The sequence below is a fragment of the Panulirus ornatus genome, chromosome 48 (assembly GCF_036320965.1).
Source record: "Panulirus ornatus isolate Po-2019 chromosome 48, ASM3632096v1, whole genome shotgun sequence".
NCBI classification, from domain to species: domain Eukaryota; kingdom Metazoa; phylum Arthropoda; class Malacostraca; order Decapoda; family Palinuridae; genus Panulirus; species Panulirus ornatus.
In genome coordinates this window covers 15,005,096-15,026,732 of record NC_092271.1, presented here as the reverse complement: position 1 = coordinate 15,026,732, position 21,637 = coordinate 15,005,096, and the positions used below count along the sequence as shown (strand labels likewise).

The following is a 21,637-nucleotide window of genomic DNA, read 5'->3' as shown; positions in this document are numbered from 1 at the left end:
GCGCCGCAATCCTTCCCCTTTATAACCCCGGCCGCAGCATCGGGTCGTCCGGCGAGGAGGAGGGGAGACATGACGTCCAGCGTTCGCGTGAGCAAGACACGCTCGCGAGGTACCTCCCATCTGCTTCAAGACTCATTCCCACAGAGACATGAGCCGATGTCATGAGCTTTATTGTGTGCATACACTCCGCCGTGCAGCTGCTGGTCCAGGAGACCCGTAAACTGCACAAGGAAAATCCTTGGACTTAGCTGAGCGAGGGAGGGTTACATGCTGCTAGATTTACCAAATCCTAGGATTCGGCTGAGCGAAACTAACTGGTGTGGGATTTACCAAATCCTTGGATTCAGCTGAACGAAGCTGTCAATATTCATCATAATAAACCTGAAAAAAATGAACGATATATCATTATATCGAAAAAAAAAAACAAGCAGAAATGTCTGCTAGTCTTCCTGCATGTTTACACTTCCCCAGCCACCTGCTGCAGCCCAAGATCCTGGCTGGCTGGCTGGCTGGCTGGCTGGCTGGCGTGCTGTTGTTTACTGGGAACGACAAGTTAAGGAAAGCTCTTGACCCCCTAACTCACACGAAGTCCTCCCCTCACAACTTGGATCACACACGTTTACAAAGTCTAAGGATCACCTAAATCCCCTGCGGAGGATCTTAACAATCGTGCAGTTTTAGTTCACCATTTTCGTGAATTCGTTTGAAAGGCTTCGTCAGTACAGGGAGATAGAGGCATGACCACAAGAGAAGGGAGCCTAGATCTCTTGGCGGCCGGGTGGGATAGCAAGCCAAACCCCCAAGGCCCACAGTGCTTAGGTCCCTCACCATCGGCGGGGCGCCCTAGAACGTAGGGCCCGCATCTCCTGGGTTGTAGGGAGGTTTAATCTCAGACAACAACAACACTGGGGAGGAGGGAAGGACTGTGGCATACTGAACCCGACCTCCAAGGTACGAGAACCTTTCCTTGTTGTTTTAATCTCGACCACAGACCAGCAGTGTACCGTCCCGACTCAACACACAGCTAAGTTTATATACCCTATTAGAGGGCCGAGGCTCGGCCACTTGAACACGGCAAGTCCATTATCTCTGGCTACAGTCCATCCATCCTCAAACTAATGACTATTATTTGTCAGCTTAACTTTCAACAGGTCTCTCCTACACGCCTCTGACGGTGGCACTGTGAAACACCTTACATTCATCAGCTCTGGGTTTATCATACTCGTCTCCTTGAAAGGAAAATAACATATATATATATACTCCCTCTTAATGATGTTCTACAACTGTGTGTTCTACCGCCACTGGAGGGCTTTTCATAAACGACCTTGGTACATCGTTACTCCCTGACGTGGCAGCCATTCTATACTGTCCAATTACCTACAAAATATAAAGCTTAACACTGGATCATTTCACCCAAAGTTTCCATGTGGTAAAACTGGATTATATATATTACAATGTTCCCGTCCATTTGTGCTTCCAGCAGCGGTAAATCAACGCCAACCACCTGCTGATGAGAGGAGGCAAAAAGTTGATGATCATCGGTCAGGTAACGAGATATGAAAGTACGAGCAGCAGTGCGTCCCTCCGTGTGGCCAGTCGGGCGCGTGACCGCCGCCAGGGGTGATGGTGATGCCAAGCGGGTACTTTCACGTCGGTCTACGCCAACCACCTCATGACTCCGGCGTGTGACCCAGTCTCTGTGTCTCTATCTCATGCAGTGGTCCTCACCGACAGGAATACGTCTATAACACCGGAGTGTGAATGCAGTTCCAACTTTACATTCGGACCTTCTACTTCCTGCATAGACATGCGTGCATATAGAAGCTCTCGATCAAACCTGGTGAGGTCTTCGTGGGGTCTATTCCTCCCCACAGCCCAAGGGGGACTCAGAACTGACACACTGACTCAAAACTCTCCGTACACAAGACGCCTCACTGCCAGCATCCCATGTATGATCCTTGCGGTTGTAAATGATTAAAACAAATTCTTATCGGTCAACAGTCACACGTGATAAGGCTGTACCTGAAGATGGAAGCAGGCGAGATCAGACCAGGCACAGCACCTGCGTGTCAGCCATCAAACAAAAAAGCTCAGCGAACACAATAATGCTAATGATATCCTCCACGGATGCTAACACACCAGATCATCACTGACTAATATGGCTGGCTAATATGCTACAGCTTCATCAATGTCAGTCTATAGAAAAAAAAAAGATGGGGGAGTACAACAGCACAGGCCACACCAGACTACCGACCCAGGGGGTGGGTTGTTGCTACAGCAGTTGAGAACGATTGACAACAATTCAAAAGCTGCGTCTCACTGAATCTTAAAAAGGTCGACTGTGAACTCCCGCCAAATTTGTTATTCAAATCATACGAGAACGAATCTGCGAAGAACAGAACTCCAACTGGCTGGGAGGCTAAGAAAACACAACTAGAAATAGTTATGAGAGGATCAGCGATCATCACCTCGGACAAGTGATTGGGTCATTAACGGCGCGTTGCTCTCCCTGGCAGGAGACGGCGGGGATGTTGGGTTTAAGTGGCCCCAGGGCACCCGACCAGGATATACTGGCCAGGCCAGACTGTGAGTGGCCCTGGTGAGACCCGACCAGGATATACTGGCCACGCCAGTCTGTTACTGACCCTTGGGCGGACCTGACCAGGATGTTGGCCACAACAGCTTATTCACTAGATCTAGGGACACTGAGCAGATCGGTCCAGGCCCCTGCGTGTGTGTATTCTGCCACACACACACACACACACTAAAGCTGGCCATCTCGGCCCGGATTATTGTCTGTGTGGGGGACACGCCTGGTTACTGGTCAGAGAAGCTCGGTTTACTGTCTGGCAGTAGGGTTCCAGACCCGGATGGTGACCAGTTTGCCTGAGGTAGTGTGGCCTGGGTATGACCAGAAAACCCATTAGAAGAATTTGACAGACTACACATCATGCACTGGTCATGGCAAATTGCTTTAAGTACAGAGACAATGACTATCACAATTGAATAAGATGATGCCTCACCGACTTCCACGCCGCATTACGAGGCATATACCTCTGCCACAGACGGTCTATCCTAGAACAACGAAGGAGAGAGAGAGAGGATAGCAGCCTTGGACGCAACTACGCTGGAGGATAAAAAAAAGAGGTAATTACAACTCTCTAGTTTCACAACTGACCTACAACATTCAGTTGTGGTCACAGGTGCAACTGCCACGCTCTGGGTTGAGGGTTGATACTGTACCGATATACGAGGTTCCTAAGTAACCAACCAAGATCTTTAGGAAGGAATGAGAGACTCCCAAAATGGGCTGAGAATAGCCTTGATGGGTACGACTTTATGTCGTTATATCCAAAGAATATAAATATGGTCTGTTGTTTAGGGTAGTTTGCCGATTTCCTGTCGTAAAAAACAGGCAAGATATGCGTTCTCCCCAACTCCTTTAGCACATGATCCTCTTCCACCGGTATCATGAACAATAATCCAAACGTCCAGTCAACTGTTGTGATACAGAAGGCAAGAGTTGTGTGTTCGGTAAGGCCACGGGGCCTGTGATACACCCTAATGACTAAAGAACACAGCCATTTCACTCGACATCCAGATGGCTGCCCCCGCTCGTGGTATCGTGGCCCGGGAGCCAACACAGTGCACGGTGACCTTCCATTGGATGATCCAGCCACAGTCTGTCTTCCTAATAAGAGTGGAAGGAACCTCAGGTGACGTGTCCGGGCCCCCGCCGTATAAGGTGGGCAGCCCCGGCACCGCCATACCCATCTCCTCAGTCCAAGCACTTCCTCCCAGTCTGTCCCTCGCCTCAACCAACCACCAGGCTACAACTTGCCCCTTTCCTCAGCCAGTGCTCCATCTTATACCACATCGCACCCAGTTACCCTCCTGCGTAAGATCACGCATCATTATGGCCCAGCTACCCGCCACTAAACTAAACTAAACCAGCAGGCCCGGCATCACCCCCCTCCACCATGAAGCCTCCCACTGTGTCTTCCTCTCTCACATCACCTCGCCCCTCGCCACCTGTTGCTTGCTCCTGATGGCCGCGGTCAGTGGCCGCACATTGCCTCCCCTCCACCCACCGTGCAGCTCGAGCAGTCACCCTCCACCAAATCCACATGCTGGACCTCGGCGTTGGTTTACCACACGGATGGACGGCGGGGCTCCAGGCTCGAGAAGTGTGCTATGTACGAGACCGCTCCGCTCGTGGTTCAGCACACGTCCTCCCCTACGGTATATTCATACACAGATAACGCCAGGCAGACAACGCCAAATATGCAACACCAAATGTTCATTATCGTGTAATATATATATATATATATATATATATATATATATATATATATATATATATATATATATATATATATATATATATATATATATATATTATCCCTGGGGATAGGGGAGAAAGAATACTTCCCACGTATTCCCTGCGTGTCGTAGGCGACTAAAAGTGGAGGGAGCGGGGGGCTGGAAATCCTCTCCTCTTGTTTTTTTTTTTAATTTTCCAAAAGAAGGAACAGAGAAGGGGGCCAGGTGAGGATATTCCCTCAGAGGCCCAGTCCTCTGTTCTTAACGCTACCTTGCTAATGCGGGAAATGGCGAATAGTTTGAAAGATGTATATATATATATATATATATATATATATATATATATATATATATATATATATATATATATACTATTCATACTATTCGCCATTTCCCGCATTAGCGAGGTAGCGTTAAGAACAGAGGACTGGGCCTCTGAGGGAATATCCTCACCTGGCCCCCTTCTCTGTTCCTTCTTTTGGAAAACTAAAAACGAGAGGGGAGGATTTCCAGCCCCCCGGTTTTATTTATATATATATATATATATATATATATATATATATATATATATATATATATATATATATATATATATATATATATATATAACCGACTTCCAAAATATAGCCGTACAACCATCGCGAGTTCTCTTATACGTACACGTGAGCACCTGTCCGCGCTCAGGGAGGTGTTGCACAACACCAAGGCCAAGATGAGCTCAAGATAATTCTCATGTGTTTGTCTGAATTATAACGAGGTGCCCTTATTGGGGGAGACCCTAGCCTGAACCCCTCTCCCATGACGGCACGACCATTTGGGTGTGATGCCCTGGCCTCTGACCTGACCGGTAAGGGTCAGGTCAAAGACGAGGCCATTAAACCTCCAAGGTTCAAGCCGTAGTGCTCAAGAGGCTGAGCCAGATGATACAAGGGCAATCCCTCATTGACCTTCTGCAGCGTCAGGAACGTGTGTGTGTGTGTGTGTGTGTGTGTGTGTGTGTGTACCTCCGCCCTCGCCCCAGGCCTACTCGTGTTTTTTCACCACCATACACACAAATTCTCCTACAATAACAACCGCAGCAACGTCAAGAGGGTGCACATAAACTTGAACGATATGCAAAAGCAACTGAAACTCACGCGCCATCGTGTCACGAGGAAAAACGGTCACTTCGATATGGAAGAATCAATAACCATTCGCTAAGCTGAGGGTCGGAGCACAGAGGACCCAGAGCCGAACAAGAATAGTCTCTTGCTGATGCTACGCCAAGGGGCAGCTGGAGGCACTAACGAACAGTGTGTGTGTGTGTGTGTGTGTGTGTGTGTGTGTGGAAGGGGTTCGCTCAGCCTGGCCACCACCTGCTGGGGAGGTCCTCTGCTATCGACTGCTGCCTCAGCCAACCCCTTGTGACTGCGTCCTCTTACACACTAAGACACAGATTCAAATCCATCTGAATATGTGTGTGTGTGTGTTTATGTGCTATGTTTCTGTTCTGGATGGTAATGTCTGTGTGTGTGTTTATATGCTATGTTTCTGTTCTAGATGGTTATGTCTGTGTGTGTTTATGTGCTATGTTTCTGTTCTAGATGGTTATGTACGTGTGTGTTTATGTGCTGTTTCTGTTCTAGATGGTTATGTCTGTGTGTGTTTATGTGCTATGTTTCTGTTCTGGATGGTAATGTGTGTGTGTGTGTTTATGTGCTATGTTTCTGTTCTAGATGGTAATGTCTGTGTGTGTTTATGTGCTATGCTTCTGTTCTAGATGGTAATGTCTGTGTGTGTTTATGTGCTATGTTTCTGTTCTGGATGGTTATGTCTGTGTGTGTGTGTTTATGTGCTATGTTTCTGTTCTAGATGGTAATGTCTGTGTGTTTATGTGCTATGTAATGTGCGATGGTAATGTGCGTGTGTGTTTATGTGCTATGTTTCTGTTCTGGATGGTAATGTGTTTGTGGATGGTTACGTGCCAGTTGTTTCCGGGTGTAACAATAAAGAACCAGAAGAAATTTCTCATACATCCCCTGCGGCTAAATACGAGACCCACCTGTAGGGGTAGAAGAGCTCTGGTATCATCATCGTATGGTCCACGTAAGGTAAAGTCCTAGACACAGCTGTAGGAGTAGAAGACCTCCGGTACCATCGTAAGGCACAAGAAGAGTAGAGTAAGGTCTCAAAGTGTGTTGTGAAGGAAGAAGACCTTTTTAACCATCCTAAATCCTACGTAAGGTAAGTTCCTTGACCGAGCGGTTGGGGCAGACCACCTCCTAAACCATCTTACGACCAGACGGAAGGTACCAAGAAGCAGTCCAACAGTTTAGTAATCTGCCATTATATATGTTCTCAATTTCCTCTACATCTTGTCCTGAGGTAGACACCAGTTCTACCAGTAAATACAGAACTGTAGATATCTATCCTAACCCACTGTGAACACTGGAGAGAACTCTTGGGATCCTTGATTCCTTTTGTTTTGTCCTTACATCTAAATTCAAGCTTTTAAGTATTTTCAAATTTCTCCTTAAAATCTCCAACATCCAGGACAATGGATGTGTTGGCAACGGCAACTCCTACCATAAACCAAGCAGCAGCACCAGCAACGTGAGCACCACCACCATCAACCGCAGCAACACCATCCCCGGGAGCACCAGAGGCAACGCCAGTCCGTGTGTGAAGATGTGACGCTAATCCTTTCATAAGTGCTTCCGGCCTCGACCCCACACTCGCCCCACCCTCCAGCTGCCGTGGCCGACTGAGCGGCAAAGGTCAAGCCAGGTGACGTGTCTGCACGTGACCTTCTGTGACCCGTGGGCGTAGAGAGATCCTCACACCCGGCAAGACAACACATCACATCCTCCGGAAGACGCCGACCCGTCCCTCACAAGTGCGTGTGTGCTATGTTGGCCAGACGTTCCTCCCTCCACACCGTGATAAGACTAAGAGGTTCACACGGTAAGAGACGCCGCCTGCACCACACAACAATGCGCCGACAGTAAACAGACGTGCGGGTATGAGGGGTCTTCCCAGAGGCCACAGTAACAGGAGAGGCGACGGAATAAATGTCCTTATCAACAGTGCAGAGAAGGGGAATTGGGAGCGGCGGGCGGGACCACCTCCGCCACACACAACACCAACACCCTCTTCCTCTGCTGGTAGACTGAGTCACTGCTGCCACGAGTGCACACTAAAGTTCTACTGACCTGACACGTAAAGGTCGGGTCACAGCCTAACCTGTTATACCCAAGAATAATACATATAATACCACGGGGGAGCTTCCTTAGGAAGTCAGGTGTTCTTGGCAATTAAGAAGCCAAAAAAAAACTAGTTAAGTCTGGTCTAACAGGCATGTCAGGTTAGGGCTAACAGCCAAGTCATATCTGGGACAAAGACCAGGTTAGGTCAGGGCCAATGACTACGTCAAATTAGGTCCACAAGCTGGATCAGGACCAACACTATAAGGCTGCCAGCAGGGGTGGCCTTAGGGTTGTTGAAGCCCCGGGCAAGAGAGTCTGTTTGGGTTCCACAGAAGAATAATTCTGATGATCTAAAAGCATGACGAACATTTTCGATTTCAGTTCCACTTTCCCTCTATCCATGACACTGTAATCAAAGCGTCTTAACACGATGCTGATAGCGAGTAAAAATAACAGAAATCAATTGAAATTAAAAAAAAAAAATCTGGTATGCTTCAAAAGGATGGCTTCCCGACCAGTTAGCCAGGCTGTCGTGCGCAGAAAGGAGGTGGCAGCGTTACTAATACAGATGAAGGGAATGCACTTCGTCACCTTGGTAACACTAGTGAACTCTGTGACTAACGAGAATAAACTGTTGACGCCCACGAGAGCATGTCTGTACGGCACCTTACACACACATGTCTTTATGCACATGCAAAAAAAGCACGTCGGTTATATGTGAGCAGACATATACTGCACACAAGGATATTAGGTTGGTTCATGTGCGTCTGTGTACGATCATCCACACTATGTCTACGTGGGCATATAACGAAAGGTAAGAGCACAGATCTGATGGTATGTACACCACCCGATTTCAAATCGGTGCGATATTGTGCTACTCATCAAGTCTGTCACCACTAACAACCCCTCTACACCTCGAGATCCACAGCACAACACACAACATTAACCAGATGCTACGTACTAACTCACTGCATTCTCTTTGCCCTTGGGTTCATCTATGATGATCCTCTGCGTCCATGATACTTGAGAAGCATCCAAACCTTTCTTTCTATAAACACTTTCCTCACGTGAGATGTTACTTGTTATATGATTTCCACCATCACAGCCCAGTAGTTCCTGGCCCTTCAGTGCACTCGCCTAGCCTTAACCTCATCGCCTACAGATCGCCAGTAGTGTACAGCACATTCGCCGTTTCTTCCTGGGTACGAATACAAGCGAAACACCAAACGTTTTATCGCCAAGCAGCATTACCCCATCATGTGTGCACCAAGAACGTCGCGCCGTGTTGCTAACATACACACGGCTCGCTACTCCCTGCTGAAACCAATGACGTCTGTCTGCACTCGCCACGTATAAGGAGGGTGGTGGTGTTGAGTGTGCATGGTGGTAGTCACACAGAGGGACTTGTATGAAGCGGACTCAAGACAGGAGGAGGGAGGAGGAAGAGGAGGAGGAGGAGGAGGAGGAGGAGGGCAGGGACCTTCCTAGCTGGGAACGACGGTGTATGAGTGGAGTGGAGTTAGACTGCGGGTCACGGGGTGGCCGAGGGAGGTGGGGTATGGTGACGCCATCACAAAGATTGCTGATGAGAGGACGAAGTGTATACTAGATTAACACATCAACGTGAAGTGTATATATATATATATATATATATATATATATATATATATATATATATATATATATATATATATATATATATATACTTATCATCTTATTCATTCATTTATTATACTATGTCGCTGTCTCCCGCGTTAGCGAGGTAGCGCAAGGAAACAGACGAAAGAATGGCCCAACCCACCCACATACACATTATACAAACTAAGTCCACACACGCACATATACATACCTATACATTCCAACGTATACATGCATATATACACACACAGACGTATACATATATACACATGTACATAATTCATACTGTCTGACCTTATTCATTCCCGTTGTCACCCCGCCACACATGAAATGACAACCCCCTCCCCCGGCATGTGCGCGAGGTAGCACTAGGATAAGACAACAAAGACCACATACGTTCACACTCAGTCTCTAGTTGTCATGTATAATGCAACGAAACCACAGCTCCCTTTCCACATTCAGGCCCCACAAAACGTTCCATGGTTTACCCCAGACGCTTCACATGCTCTGGTTCAATCCAATGACCCCGGTATACCATATCGTTCCAATTCACTCTATTCCTTGCACGCCTTTCACCCTCCTGCATGTTCAGGCCCCGATCACTCTCCATCTTTCCACCTCCAATTTAGTCTCCCACTTCTCGTTCCCTCCACCTCCGACACATGTATCCTCTTGGTCAATCTTTCCTCACTCATTCCCTCCATGTAACCAAACTATTTCAAAACACCCTCTTCTGCTCTCTCAACCACACTCGTTTTATTACCACACATCTCTCTTACCCTTTCCTTACTTATTCAATCAAACCACCTCACACCACATATTGTCCTCAAACATCTCATTTCCAGCACATCTACCCTCCCCCGCACAACTCTATCAATAGCCCACGCCTCGCAGCCATATAACATTGTTGGAACTACAATTCCTTCAAACATACCCATTTTTGCTTTCCAAGATAACGTTCCTGACTTCCACACATTTTACAACGCTCCCAGAACTTTCGCCCCCTCCCCCACCCTATGATTCACTTCCGCTTCCATGGTTCCATCCACTGTTAAATCCACTCCCAGATATCTAAAACACTTCACTTCCTCCAGTTTTTCTCCATTCAAACTTACCTCCCAATCAACTTGCCCCACAACCCTACTGTACCTAATAACCTTGCACTTATCCACATTTACTCTCAGCTTTCTTCTTTCACACACTTTACCAAACTCAGTCACCAGCTTCTGCAGTTTCTCACACGAATCAGCCACCAGCGCTGTATCATCAGCGGACTACTGACTCACTTCCCAAGCTCTGTCATCCACAACAGAGTGCATACTTGCCCCTCTCTCCAAAACTCTTGCATTCACCTCCCTAACAACGCCATCCATAAACAAATTAAACAACCATGGAGACATCACACACCCCTGCCGCAAACCTACATTCACTGAGAACCAATCACTTTCCTCTCTTCCTACACGTACACTTGCCTTACATCCTCGATAAAAACTTTTCACTGCTTCTAACAACTTGCCTCCCACACCATATATTCTTAATACCTTCCACAGAGCATCTCTATCAACTCTATCATATGCCTTCTCCAGATCCATAAATGCTACATACAAATCCATTTGCTTTTCTAAGTATTTCTCACATACATTCTTCAAAGCAAACACCTGATCCACACATCCTCTACCACTTCTGAAACCACACTGCTCTTCCCGAGTCTGATGCTCTGTACATGCCTTCACCCTCTCAATCAATACCCTCCCATATAATTAACCAGGAATACTCAACAAACTTATACCTCTGTAATTTGAGCACTCACTCTTATCCCCTTTGCCTTTGTACAATGGCACTATGCACGCATTCCGCCAATCCTCAGGCACCTCATCATGAGTCATACATACATTAAATAACCTTACCAACCAGTCAACAATACAGTCACCCCCTTTTTCAATAAATTCCACTGCAATACCATCCAAACCTGCTGCCTTGCCGGCTTTCATCTTCCGCAAAGCTTTTAGGACCTCTTCTCTGTTTACCATGTACACTGACACACCACCTAACCCTCTCACTTTGCACACCACCATATATATATATATATATATATATATATATATATATATATATATATATATATATATATATATATATATATATATATATATAGTTATTCATTTATGTATTTGAAAAGCGGTAGCTCTCTCAGTACAAAGCTGACCCATACGACTAAGTTGGTGGACATAACACATCACGAGTCTCTAGATCTCAGCGAAGATTAGGATATGCTTATGTACACACGCCCCTCCAACACTGACTACTTCCACGTCCAGCACGTAAGAACACTGCAGCATAATAAAAATCAGCCAAAAAAAGAAAAAGACGGTACAAAAATGCCAATTTCTCGTTCCTCTCATTCTTCTTCCGACGCGACATAATGAGCTTGGAATCAACTGCATACAGCATGTATAAGTACAGAGCACCGCTGTGTTTATACTGGCTTGATAAGCCTACTGAGTGACGCGTTTTACACTGACACTCCAACGAAAAACGCCACTCTCATGGTCGATTCCCGGGAGCATAACTGAAGTCACGGGAAGGCCATCGCGACGAAAGGTCAAGGCCTTCAGGATTTCATCCCATCATACCCCCAGAGAGGCAGGGAAGCCCTCGGGTTCAGCCATGAGAAGAGCAACAGGTGTGCCGTCCTCCGACTGCCTCAGTGGTTTCGGTGAGGCTTGGCGGGAACCTCCACCAGTATACAGTATACTCAGCCAGTCTGAACGAGACTGACTTGTTTGAGTGTGGTAAATACTGAACATTGTTCACATCCCAGCCTACGGGTAAATGGACGCCAAGAAATTCGGACATAACAACGCCGACCATTACATGTAGTAGGAACCACCTCTCTCAATGATCACTTCAGTCATTTTATACCATTATAATACGAATATACGCTCCCGACGTTTGTCGTCCCCTTGGAAGTAAAGTATACGAATACTGTTACAGCGCAGACGACGATAAATTAAGTTCATTACCACCACATAACGTCGTCTGGGCAAAATATCAACAAACAAGACACAAACCCCACGTCGTATCGAGGTAGTGTCGAGAGGGAAGGAAAAAGTCTCTCACTAGCGAACATACACAGTCTCTGGTCATGGACAGTGCACAAAAACCGTACATCACACCAGCCTCAGATCACTCCGTGGTTTATCTTCAGTTCTTTACATAGACTTGTTTCAGCGCAGTGAAAGCCCGTCTCCACCCCATATACCATATTCATCCAGTTCGCTCTATCCAACGCATGCTTGTGTGTGTGTGTGTGTGTGTGTGTGTGTGTGTGTGTGTGTGTGTGAGTGTGTGTGTGTGTGTGTGTGTGTGTGAGTGTGTGTGTGTGTGTGTGTGTGTGTGTGTGTGTGTGTGTATCATCCCTGGGGATGGGGAGGAAAGAACACTGCCCACGCAATCCCTGCATGTTGTTCAAGGCGACTAAGAGGGGGGAGGCAGGTGGCTGGAAATCCTCCCTTCCTGTATTACTTTCCAAAAAGAACAAACAGAGCAAGGAGCCAAGTGAGGAATTTTCCCTCTAAAGCTCTGTCATTTATTCTTGACCCTACCTCGCTCATGCGGGAAATGGCGAGCATAGGGGGAGGGATATGGGGAGGTAGGCTGAAGACGAGTGCTAACGACCCATGATTCTCCGTGGTGTAGTGCAGGACGTCCTCCCGTCCGCTGGTAGCAGGGCTCGGCAGCCGCTCCCCTGCTATATAAAGGCCGACTCATTCCCTCGCGTGGCATTCCTCTGGTGCCTCTACCCGCCGCCCTTGCCTCATATGCCCACTAGAATTTCCTCCTCGACCACCGCCTCCCTGATATCTAACCCCGATCCTTTAACCTCCACCATCGCTCCACCCCACCTTGCACAAATAGCCCCACAAATTGCCTCCATCTTTCCCCGCCACGGTTAAGGTAAAGCTGTTCAGTGGTGAGTGGCGCAGGTGGCCCATCCCAGGCCCAGCAGGTGTCCCACCCAGGGATCCCCCGGCAACCGTGGTGTGGCCTCACTGCTGCAGTATACCCGCACCTGATGGTGGTGGTGAGGGAGGGCCCCCGGCAACCGTGGTGTGGCCTCACTGCTGCAGTATACCCACACCTGATGGTGGTGGTGAGGCAGGCCCCCCGGCAACCGTGGTGCGGCCTCACTGCTGCAGTATACCCACACCTGATGGTGGTGGTGAGGGAGGGCCCCCGGCAACCGTGGTGTGGCCTCACTGCTGCAGTATACCCACACCCGATGGTGGTGGTGAGGCAGGCCCCCCGGCAACACTGGTGTGGCCTCACTGCTGCAGTATACCCACACCCGATGGTGGTGGTGAGGGAGGGCCCCCGGCAACCGTTGTGTGGCCTCACTGCTGCAATATACCCACACCTGATGGTGGTGGTGAGGGAGGGCCCCCGGCAACCGTGGAGTGGCCTCACTGCTGCAGTATACCCACACCCGATGGTGGTGGTGAGGGAGGGCCCCCGGCAACAGTGGCGTGGCCTCACTGCTGCAGTATATCCATACCTGAAGGTGGTGGTGATGGAGGGCCCCCGGCAACCGTGGTGTGGCCTCACTGCTGCAGTATACCCACACCCGATGGTGGTGGTGAGGGAGGGCCCCCGGCAACAGTGGTATGGCCTCACTGCTGCAGTATACCCACAACTGACGGACGATTGTGGTTGTGAGGGAGCCACACACACACACACACACCACACACACACACACACACACACACACACGCAAACACAAACACGACCAATGCTCGCTAAGGGCACGCCCACCACCTGACAATATGAAAACAATGACGAGGCGCACGGGCCGCTTCCTCCAACAGCCTAACGCTATGTAAAATCACTTCATCCCTACCACTGTCCCACCTCAGATAGGTGAACAGTATACACCGTTGCCTAATGTGTTACACTTGTCATTTATCTTGATACATAATAGAGTCGGTGGTCAATACCTGTAATCAGTTCACCTACCCTGGGAAATGCTGAATAATCACTTCCATATCACCCATTCCTTGTTGATATTCCCTCCGTGTAACCTATGATGTAATTCAATCACTGAGGCCCAGAACCTGGACTTTTTGTGCACTCTGCGTCCTCTTCTGCGCCGCCGCCCACCGGATGGGTAAGGGCGGACTATAAATCAGCCGCTCTCGCGGTAAAAATATGATAAAAAATCAGATGAGCAACACAACAGCTTTTGGTCCCAGACCGAGGTGTGTCTACACATCCTCTCACACACAACTATCCATCATTCATGGCTCATGACACTGACGTGACGTGACATAAGACTCTCTCATCCCCACACAACAAATGTCTTCTCCAGCAAACACCTTCCCCAACACCATGTACTGCCTCCAACCCGCCTCCAGCCATACTTACGTTATCAGAATCTTTCCCATTATATCATCAGATGTCGCCATTGTACCTCAGGAACACAACCATTTTCAGTTCTCCTCCTCCTCCTCCTCCACTAAAACCCTTCCTGGTCAACACACGACCATTTCCACCATCGGTCATATAACCTACATCCATCCTGGCACTATAGCCATCTCCAGCACAGACCCACCATCACCCCACACACAGAACTCGCTGCCCAAGCAACACCACCAGTCCTTCAACACTGTAACACTCACACTCTCATGCATGATTGATTCTCAGTCAGAATCAGGTAGAGCCAACTTCTTCCTCAGTCTCCTGATTAATGAAGCGTTGCTCTCGTGTTTCTGTTGCCGTTCGCCAGTATTCTTGGTCGGCATCACTGGCAGGCGAATGATACAAGCTGATCCGCCTGTTCCCCCAGCGACCATGCACAGCATGCCTCGGGGGCACGACCGCTAGTCTCTGTCAATCTATAAATGTCTTTCACCTTGAGTGAGTCGTGGTCGGTGGTCAGTCTTCCCCAGGGCCCTCGCTTCCATGGTGTATACACACCATTGCCTCATGAAGAGGCTAATGAGCCTAATTTTCATCTCATATACTCCCTTACACACACACACACACACACACACACACACACACACACACACACACACACACACACACCAGTCTAAGCCAGGTGGTGCCCACTTATCGACCAGCCCTTAGAGGAGGAGGAACATCTGAGCTGGGTGTACGCCGCCTGCCACACCCAGGCCACCTTGGAGGCCTTCGTGTGTGTGTGTGTGTGTGTGTGTGTGTGTGTGTGTACCCAGGATATACACGAGACACACCAACACTATCAGGACACTACACAAGGTCTGACATGAGGCAGTGAAGTCCCACCGACGACGTTCCTCAGGCTTAGAGGAGCAGGCCAGGAGAGGCCCTCCACCCCGCCACCCCTGACGATGGCTGGCCTAAGACGTTCCCCGAGCGCCTACACCTCACCCCACTCCCTCCCCCAGCAGATCCCCCACCGCTATCAACAACGCAAGGTTCACCATTTACTTAAGGTCCAACGAGTGATGAAAGTACATGTCACGAAGCTACACGTACGTACACATGACTGACTCCTCCGTGCTGATGGATACGTATTTGCAGGTTCTTAACTTGTTACTATAACATCGGGTGAAACACACGGTGAACAATGACTTCTCCTGGTGAGCAGAAGTCAACAGACAACCACGGGTATATTGGCGTGTTTTCTCACCCAACCCGTGAGGCTTAGACCACAGGCCAGGCTATCATGATGCCCTTGGGTCGTACCGTCGTGCTCAAGGGGTCACATCAGAGGTAAACCTGACGGCGAGCAAGTCCGGCACACGCGGGTGATCGAGAGCACACGGGGAGCAGGTGCGCGGAAGTGAACGGCGCCAACCACCTCCAGGCGGGAGGGCAGCTGGCCGGGAAAGGCTCAGCTGACCGGCGTCAACAAAGTGTGGAGCATCCTCCGCCGCCAGCTGATCAACACTCACTCGAACAAGAGGCACCAGGAGCACTTCCTACAGCTGAATTGAAATCTTTGTGTAGAACGAATAATACCATATCGTTCAGGAAGCCTTGAACATCATAATACCGAGTCATCAAGCTTGATACAAGTTCATCGAGGGCGTGTAAAGCGGAGGTTTCGAACATGAAAGCAGAAGGCCTCACGGAGAAGAAGACGAGAGAGAGAGAGAGAGAGAGAGAGAGAGAGAGAGAGAGAGAGAGAGAGAGAGAGAGAGAGAGAGAGAGAGAGCAACACGTGTAGCGATAATGAATGGAAGGAGGAAGATAGAATCAAATAGGAAGGTATGGAGGACAGAGTCTTCGGGAATCAGCAAGGAAAAAGAATGATGTTTCACAGAAATAAAGTTATCAACACGTTACCCAGTCATAAACGATGGCAAGTTATACATAACGTTACATTTACACCGAAGTAGTAAACTCTACAATGGTGTCAGGAGGTCGTGGTGATGGCACCATGGTGTCAGGAGGTCGTGGTGATGGCACCATGGTGTCAGGAGGTGATGGTGATGGCACCATGGTGTCAGGAGGTCGTGGTGATGGCAACATGGTGTCAAGAGGTCGTGGTGATGGCACCATGGTGTCAGGAGGTCGTGGTGATGGCACCATGGTGTCAGGAGGTCGTGGTGATGGCACCATGGTGTCAGGCGGTCGTGGTGATGGCACCATGGTGTCAGGAGGTGATGGTGATGGCACCATGGTGTCAGGCGGTCGTGGTGATGGCACCATGGTGTCAGGCGGTCGTGGTGATGGCACCATGGTGTCAGGAGGTGATGGTGATGGCACCATGGTGTCAGGAGGTCGTGGTGATGGTACCATGGTGTCAGGAGGTCGTGGTGATGGCAACATGGTGTCAGGAGGTCGTGGTGATGGTACCATGGTGTCAGGAGGTCGTGGTGATGGCACCATGGTGTCAGGAGGTCGTGGTGATGGCACCATGGTGTCAGGAGGTCGTGGTGATGGCACCATGGTGTCAGGAGGTCGTGGTGATGGTTCCATGGTGTCCGGCGGTCGTGGTAATGGCACCATGAATGGCAGCCGATCTACTTTAGGAGCAACACCCTGGGAACTTCACCTTTGGAGTATCAAACACCATCCTGGGAGCATTACCCCAGGGACGCCCTCCACGAGGGAGTACCCAAGTACCACCATCGCAGGAGAAGCTTTCTAGGATTTACTCCACAGGAGCAACAGCCTAGATTCCCCTAGCTATGAGCAGTACCCTGGCAGCACCACCGCAGAAGCCCGATCCAAGGAGCAAGTACCTCACGAGCGTCACCACAGAGGCACAGCCCCAGGAGTACAATCCTTTGCAGCAGCATCCCCTGTAGCACCCCAGGAGCTCTCTCCCGTCCGTGGTGCCACAGGAGCATCGTCCCCAGCAGTACGACAACGTACGTGTACCCCTGGATAACTGGATTATCTTCCTCTAGAATGTAAATGAATAAAAGACGCCTCACACACTAACTTTAATCCCTTGAACAGGCGGGTACGTAGTGCTCAAAGATCGTACCGTCGTGCTCAAGGGTCGTACCGTTGTTCCCGGGGATCAAAAAGACGACCGTGTTCTTAAGTCTGTAAAGTTCAAAACATTTCCCTAGCTATGGAAGCCACTGACTTGTCTCGAGCAACACCACTCGTACAAGACTTTGATAATAACGCATGTTTCCAGCAGTCGTATATGGGATAATCCAGTGTATGTTGACCTTATACAATAAAGCATGCACAAGTACATACCAGGAAGGGGAGGGAAGCCCTCTCAGGTGTACAGAAAGACACTGCTGGTGACTCACCTGTTCAGATTTGTTGTATGGGAGGTGGACGCACATGCTCCCCATCCTCGACATGTGCCAGCCCAGCCCAGCCCTGGACGCCTCACCTGTCTCACTCCTGTCGCCGGGCCAGGTGAGTCGTCTGCCGCCCTGTGATCACACCTGTCCTGCTGCTCGCCAGCAGACCACACCTGTGCTATCTTGGGCACGGCTCTTACTGCACTTCTTGATTATATCACACGCGTTTTAAGTGATAAGTTATCTGATAAATATCTCAAAGTATATCTTCTACTGTAAGGGAAAGCAGAAGTGATACACACACACTGGACATATTCCATCCACTAAAATGACATTAACACCACCATTTCTTCCCACCCCCCACTGTTTACTTTAGGTTAACAGGAGTGCGTCTGCACACATTATAATTCTATCTTCACTATGACGACGCCCTTGACTGTGATGTCACCAAGTACGTCTGGTCATGTGCGGCCAGGCACTGCTCCAGGCGAGGGAGCCATGTACGGAGGGAATGTGTGTGTGGGGGAAGCTGTGGAACACTTCGGCCACTCCTGGCCTCGCTACTGCCACAGTCCGCGTCTGGGCCTATGTACAGGAGCAGTCCGCACTCCCTCCACCTCGGCCACATAACATGTACAGGCCGTGTAGGGCATCTGCCCAGGACCATCCTACTATGTGGCGGTGCTGTGGTGTGACATCACCCGAGACACTCATCCTCACATGGTGTCTGGGCGTCAGAGATATAAGCTTACACTGAGTATGTGGGAGTGTGTGTGTGTGTGCTCACAATGTCTCATGCACTGAATTCATTATTACATACGTTCACTTATTATAATAACACCAGGATACACATACACACATCTTATATATATATATATATATATATATATATATATATATATATATATATATATATATATATATATATATATATATATATATATATATATATAATCATTCATAGAGGCACAGCAATTCAATTCTAACTTCAAAATGAGACTAACTCAATAACTGCCATCACGACGTCACTGTTTACCCATGGGTGAAGCACTGGTTCACGGCCGACAGCGCCAGACGGAGAGGGTACTAAACTACTGCCGCTGCACCGGAGGGCATGCAACTGATCCACTATTCGCTAATGTATTCGACAGAGTAAGGGTACAGACAGTACACACACACACACACACACACACACACACACAGCTCCTCGGCATGAGAGGTGGCCAATGGAGCGGAGCCTGAGGCGGGAGGGCGTCACGGATGAAGAACTATGATGGCGGGAGATCCGGCATACCCAGCATGATCCATCCTCTCTCACCCGGTCACTTCCCTCATTTTGCTAACGCCGCCTCCGCCCCACTGGCTCCTTCTAGGTTGATGCTTCCTCACAACCACAACAGGATGCTTGATCAAGCGAGTCTCCCCTAACTTTAGGTGCTCCATCAACACGGCCGTCTTCTGCACCTGCAGGTAGACCGCGGCAGGGAACACTGACACTGGTAACCAGACGCCCGTGACACGACCAGGTCACCAGCCACAATATCTGCTCCACACCATGGCCTGACACCCCAGGTCTGGCTGAACACTGCTGGCTGACTACAGCCTTCAGAACAATAGGTCCTGACAACCCAGGTCTGGACACTGGTGGCTGACTACGGCCTTAAGAACAACAGGTCCTGACACCTCAGGTTTGGACACTGGTGGCTGACTACGGCCTTAAGAACAACAGGTCCTGACACCTCAGGTTTGGACACTGTCGGCTGACTACAGCCTTCAGCACCCCAGGTCCTGACACCCGAGCCATCAGACCCTCCGCCACACCCGATCGTGCCCTGGGAGCACGGCGTTAGGTCCGCTGGGGCTACTGTACTATTACATCATGAATTACCAACGCCGCTCACCGCCCACACGCTACGGCTGCACAGCTCTCCTCACCAGCACCAATGACACAAACACCCTAACTTTCCCGGCATCCACACACTCCCGTAGCATGGAAGTTCATCACTGGACCGATACATACACCTATACAGAGGAGGTATAACTGCTATACTGTGCGTATAGACCATGGGAGCGGCCAGCGGTATACCCCGGAGTGTGGCAGTCACCACAACAGACCTGGTGCCATATTCGGCCGCTACAGCAACCTGTTTCAAGGTGACTCAGATTTCACCGCCTTTCTCGTGAAAGATTTCGTCTGAATTACTCGTTCGCCAGAGCCCCACCTAACTACGTCCAGGGCCATGCTGTGCTCATTCCTCAGGTAGGAGGTCGACGTGGACTCATGGTAGCGTGCAGAATGGTGTAGTTCTCCCTGGAACGTAAACAAACGTTGGGGATCACTGCAGCAGCAGCAGCAGATGATCATACCGTGGGTGTGTACGTGCGTGCGTGCGCTTACCATGGTGCACAAACCGTGGCGTTTAATTCACACGCTCCACACCAGTCAACTCTGCACCCACGAACGTTTCCTTTTTTTTCTTTCTTTCTTTCTTTTCTTTACATCTCAACAAAACACAAACGTTTCCTCACAATCAGAAGTATGGCAAGAGGTCACGTCACTGTGGGGGACACCAGCAGAGCCTTGAGGGAGGGGCACGTGTTGTTGTGTACCAGCAGACGACTGTACGTTTGCTGTGTCTCAGCTGAGCGTATACACACACACACACACACACACGTTCTACTGCGTCGTCTCCTCACTAGCTCTGCTACATAAACATACAAACAACTTTCTGGTCCACTAGAAACAAGTCTTCCTTCCTTCGTTCACAGAAAACAATTACTGATTTTGCCTTTCTTTATAAGAGATTTCTTCTCCAATCAATTTCATAATATATATATATATATATATATATATATATATATATATATATATATATATAGCGAGTCACCAACACCTTGCATGTAGAATGTAGCACTAGTTTTTCATGCAGGAACACCAGAATGATGGTTGCGTCACAACCAACTTTAGTCACAGCCGTTGCGCGACATAACAATAATAACCAGTTGCGTATGACTCTGGCCACGCTAGATTGCGCTCCACACGTGACTGGTTCCGTTTTTCTTTTTTCTTTCCCTTTGGCCGCACGCCAGCACTACCCCCGGTGGTGCTGAGCGAGCGTACATATTCGCACAGTGTACGTCACTGGACACAGCCCCATCCTCCTCCTCTCTTCCTTGCACATGACCGTAACCGCGTCACACCCACAACACAACTCAGGTCACACCACCAAAATGTTTGTGAAGATGGCTCAGTGCTGGGGGGCAGCGTAAAGTCCATATGGAGCACACAGCCGAGGTCGGGCAGAACACTGGCTAGTCTGGAGGCAGCCGCGAGAGCCCCTGGAGGGCTGGGTGAGGCCGGGAGACGTAAGGAGAGCCCCCAGCGAAGGTTGTACACAGCAGGTCTCACCAGAGCCTCAGCACAGGGAGGGCCGCACACACCACGCCAGGCGGGCAAAATGCCGGTGAAGCGCGGGGCAGGACTGGTGGCTGGTGTCCTGAGTGGCGGTAGGAGGGGGTGGGGGGGGGGAGGCCGAGGTCGACCCGTCTGGAGGGGCAACGGGGCACGGGTTACCCGTGGGGTGGGTGGAAGGAGGGTAAGGGGTAGACTGCCGGATGTGGGTGGGGAGGCAGGGTGGAAGGTGTGGTGGATGTACGACTCTCTCCACACACACACACACACACACGGCAACTGCTCCTGCCAGCGAAGACTCTCCGGAAGTGCAGGAATAACAA

General features: G+C 49.4%; 1 protein-coding gene across 4 annotated transcripts in view; it reads right to left on the bottom strand.

The window, feature by feature from the left end:
• Sarm (sterile alpha and armadillo motif) overlaps positions 1–21,637 on the bottom strand; it is a 652,833-nt gene that overhangs the window by 483,789 nt on the left and 147,407 nt on the right. Inside the window, exon 1 of one of the 4 annotated variants that reach the window (XM_071690653.1) lies at positions 17,906–18,156. The exons of 2 other annotated variants lie outside the window; for them this stretch is intronic. In XM_071690653.1, coding sequence (XP_071546754.1) covers positions 17,906–17,959 — 54 coding nt within the window. In that variant the 5' untranslated portion in view covers positions 17,960–18,156. Of the gene's footprint in view, positions 1–17,905; positions 18,157–21,637 lie in introns of those variants that run through there. One more of the 4 variants, XM_071690657.1, reaches the window with a different exon arrangement.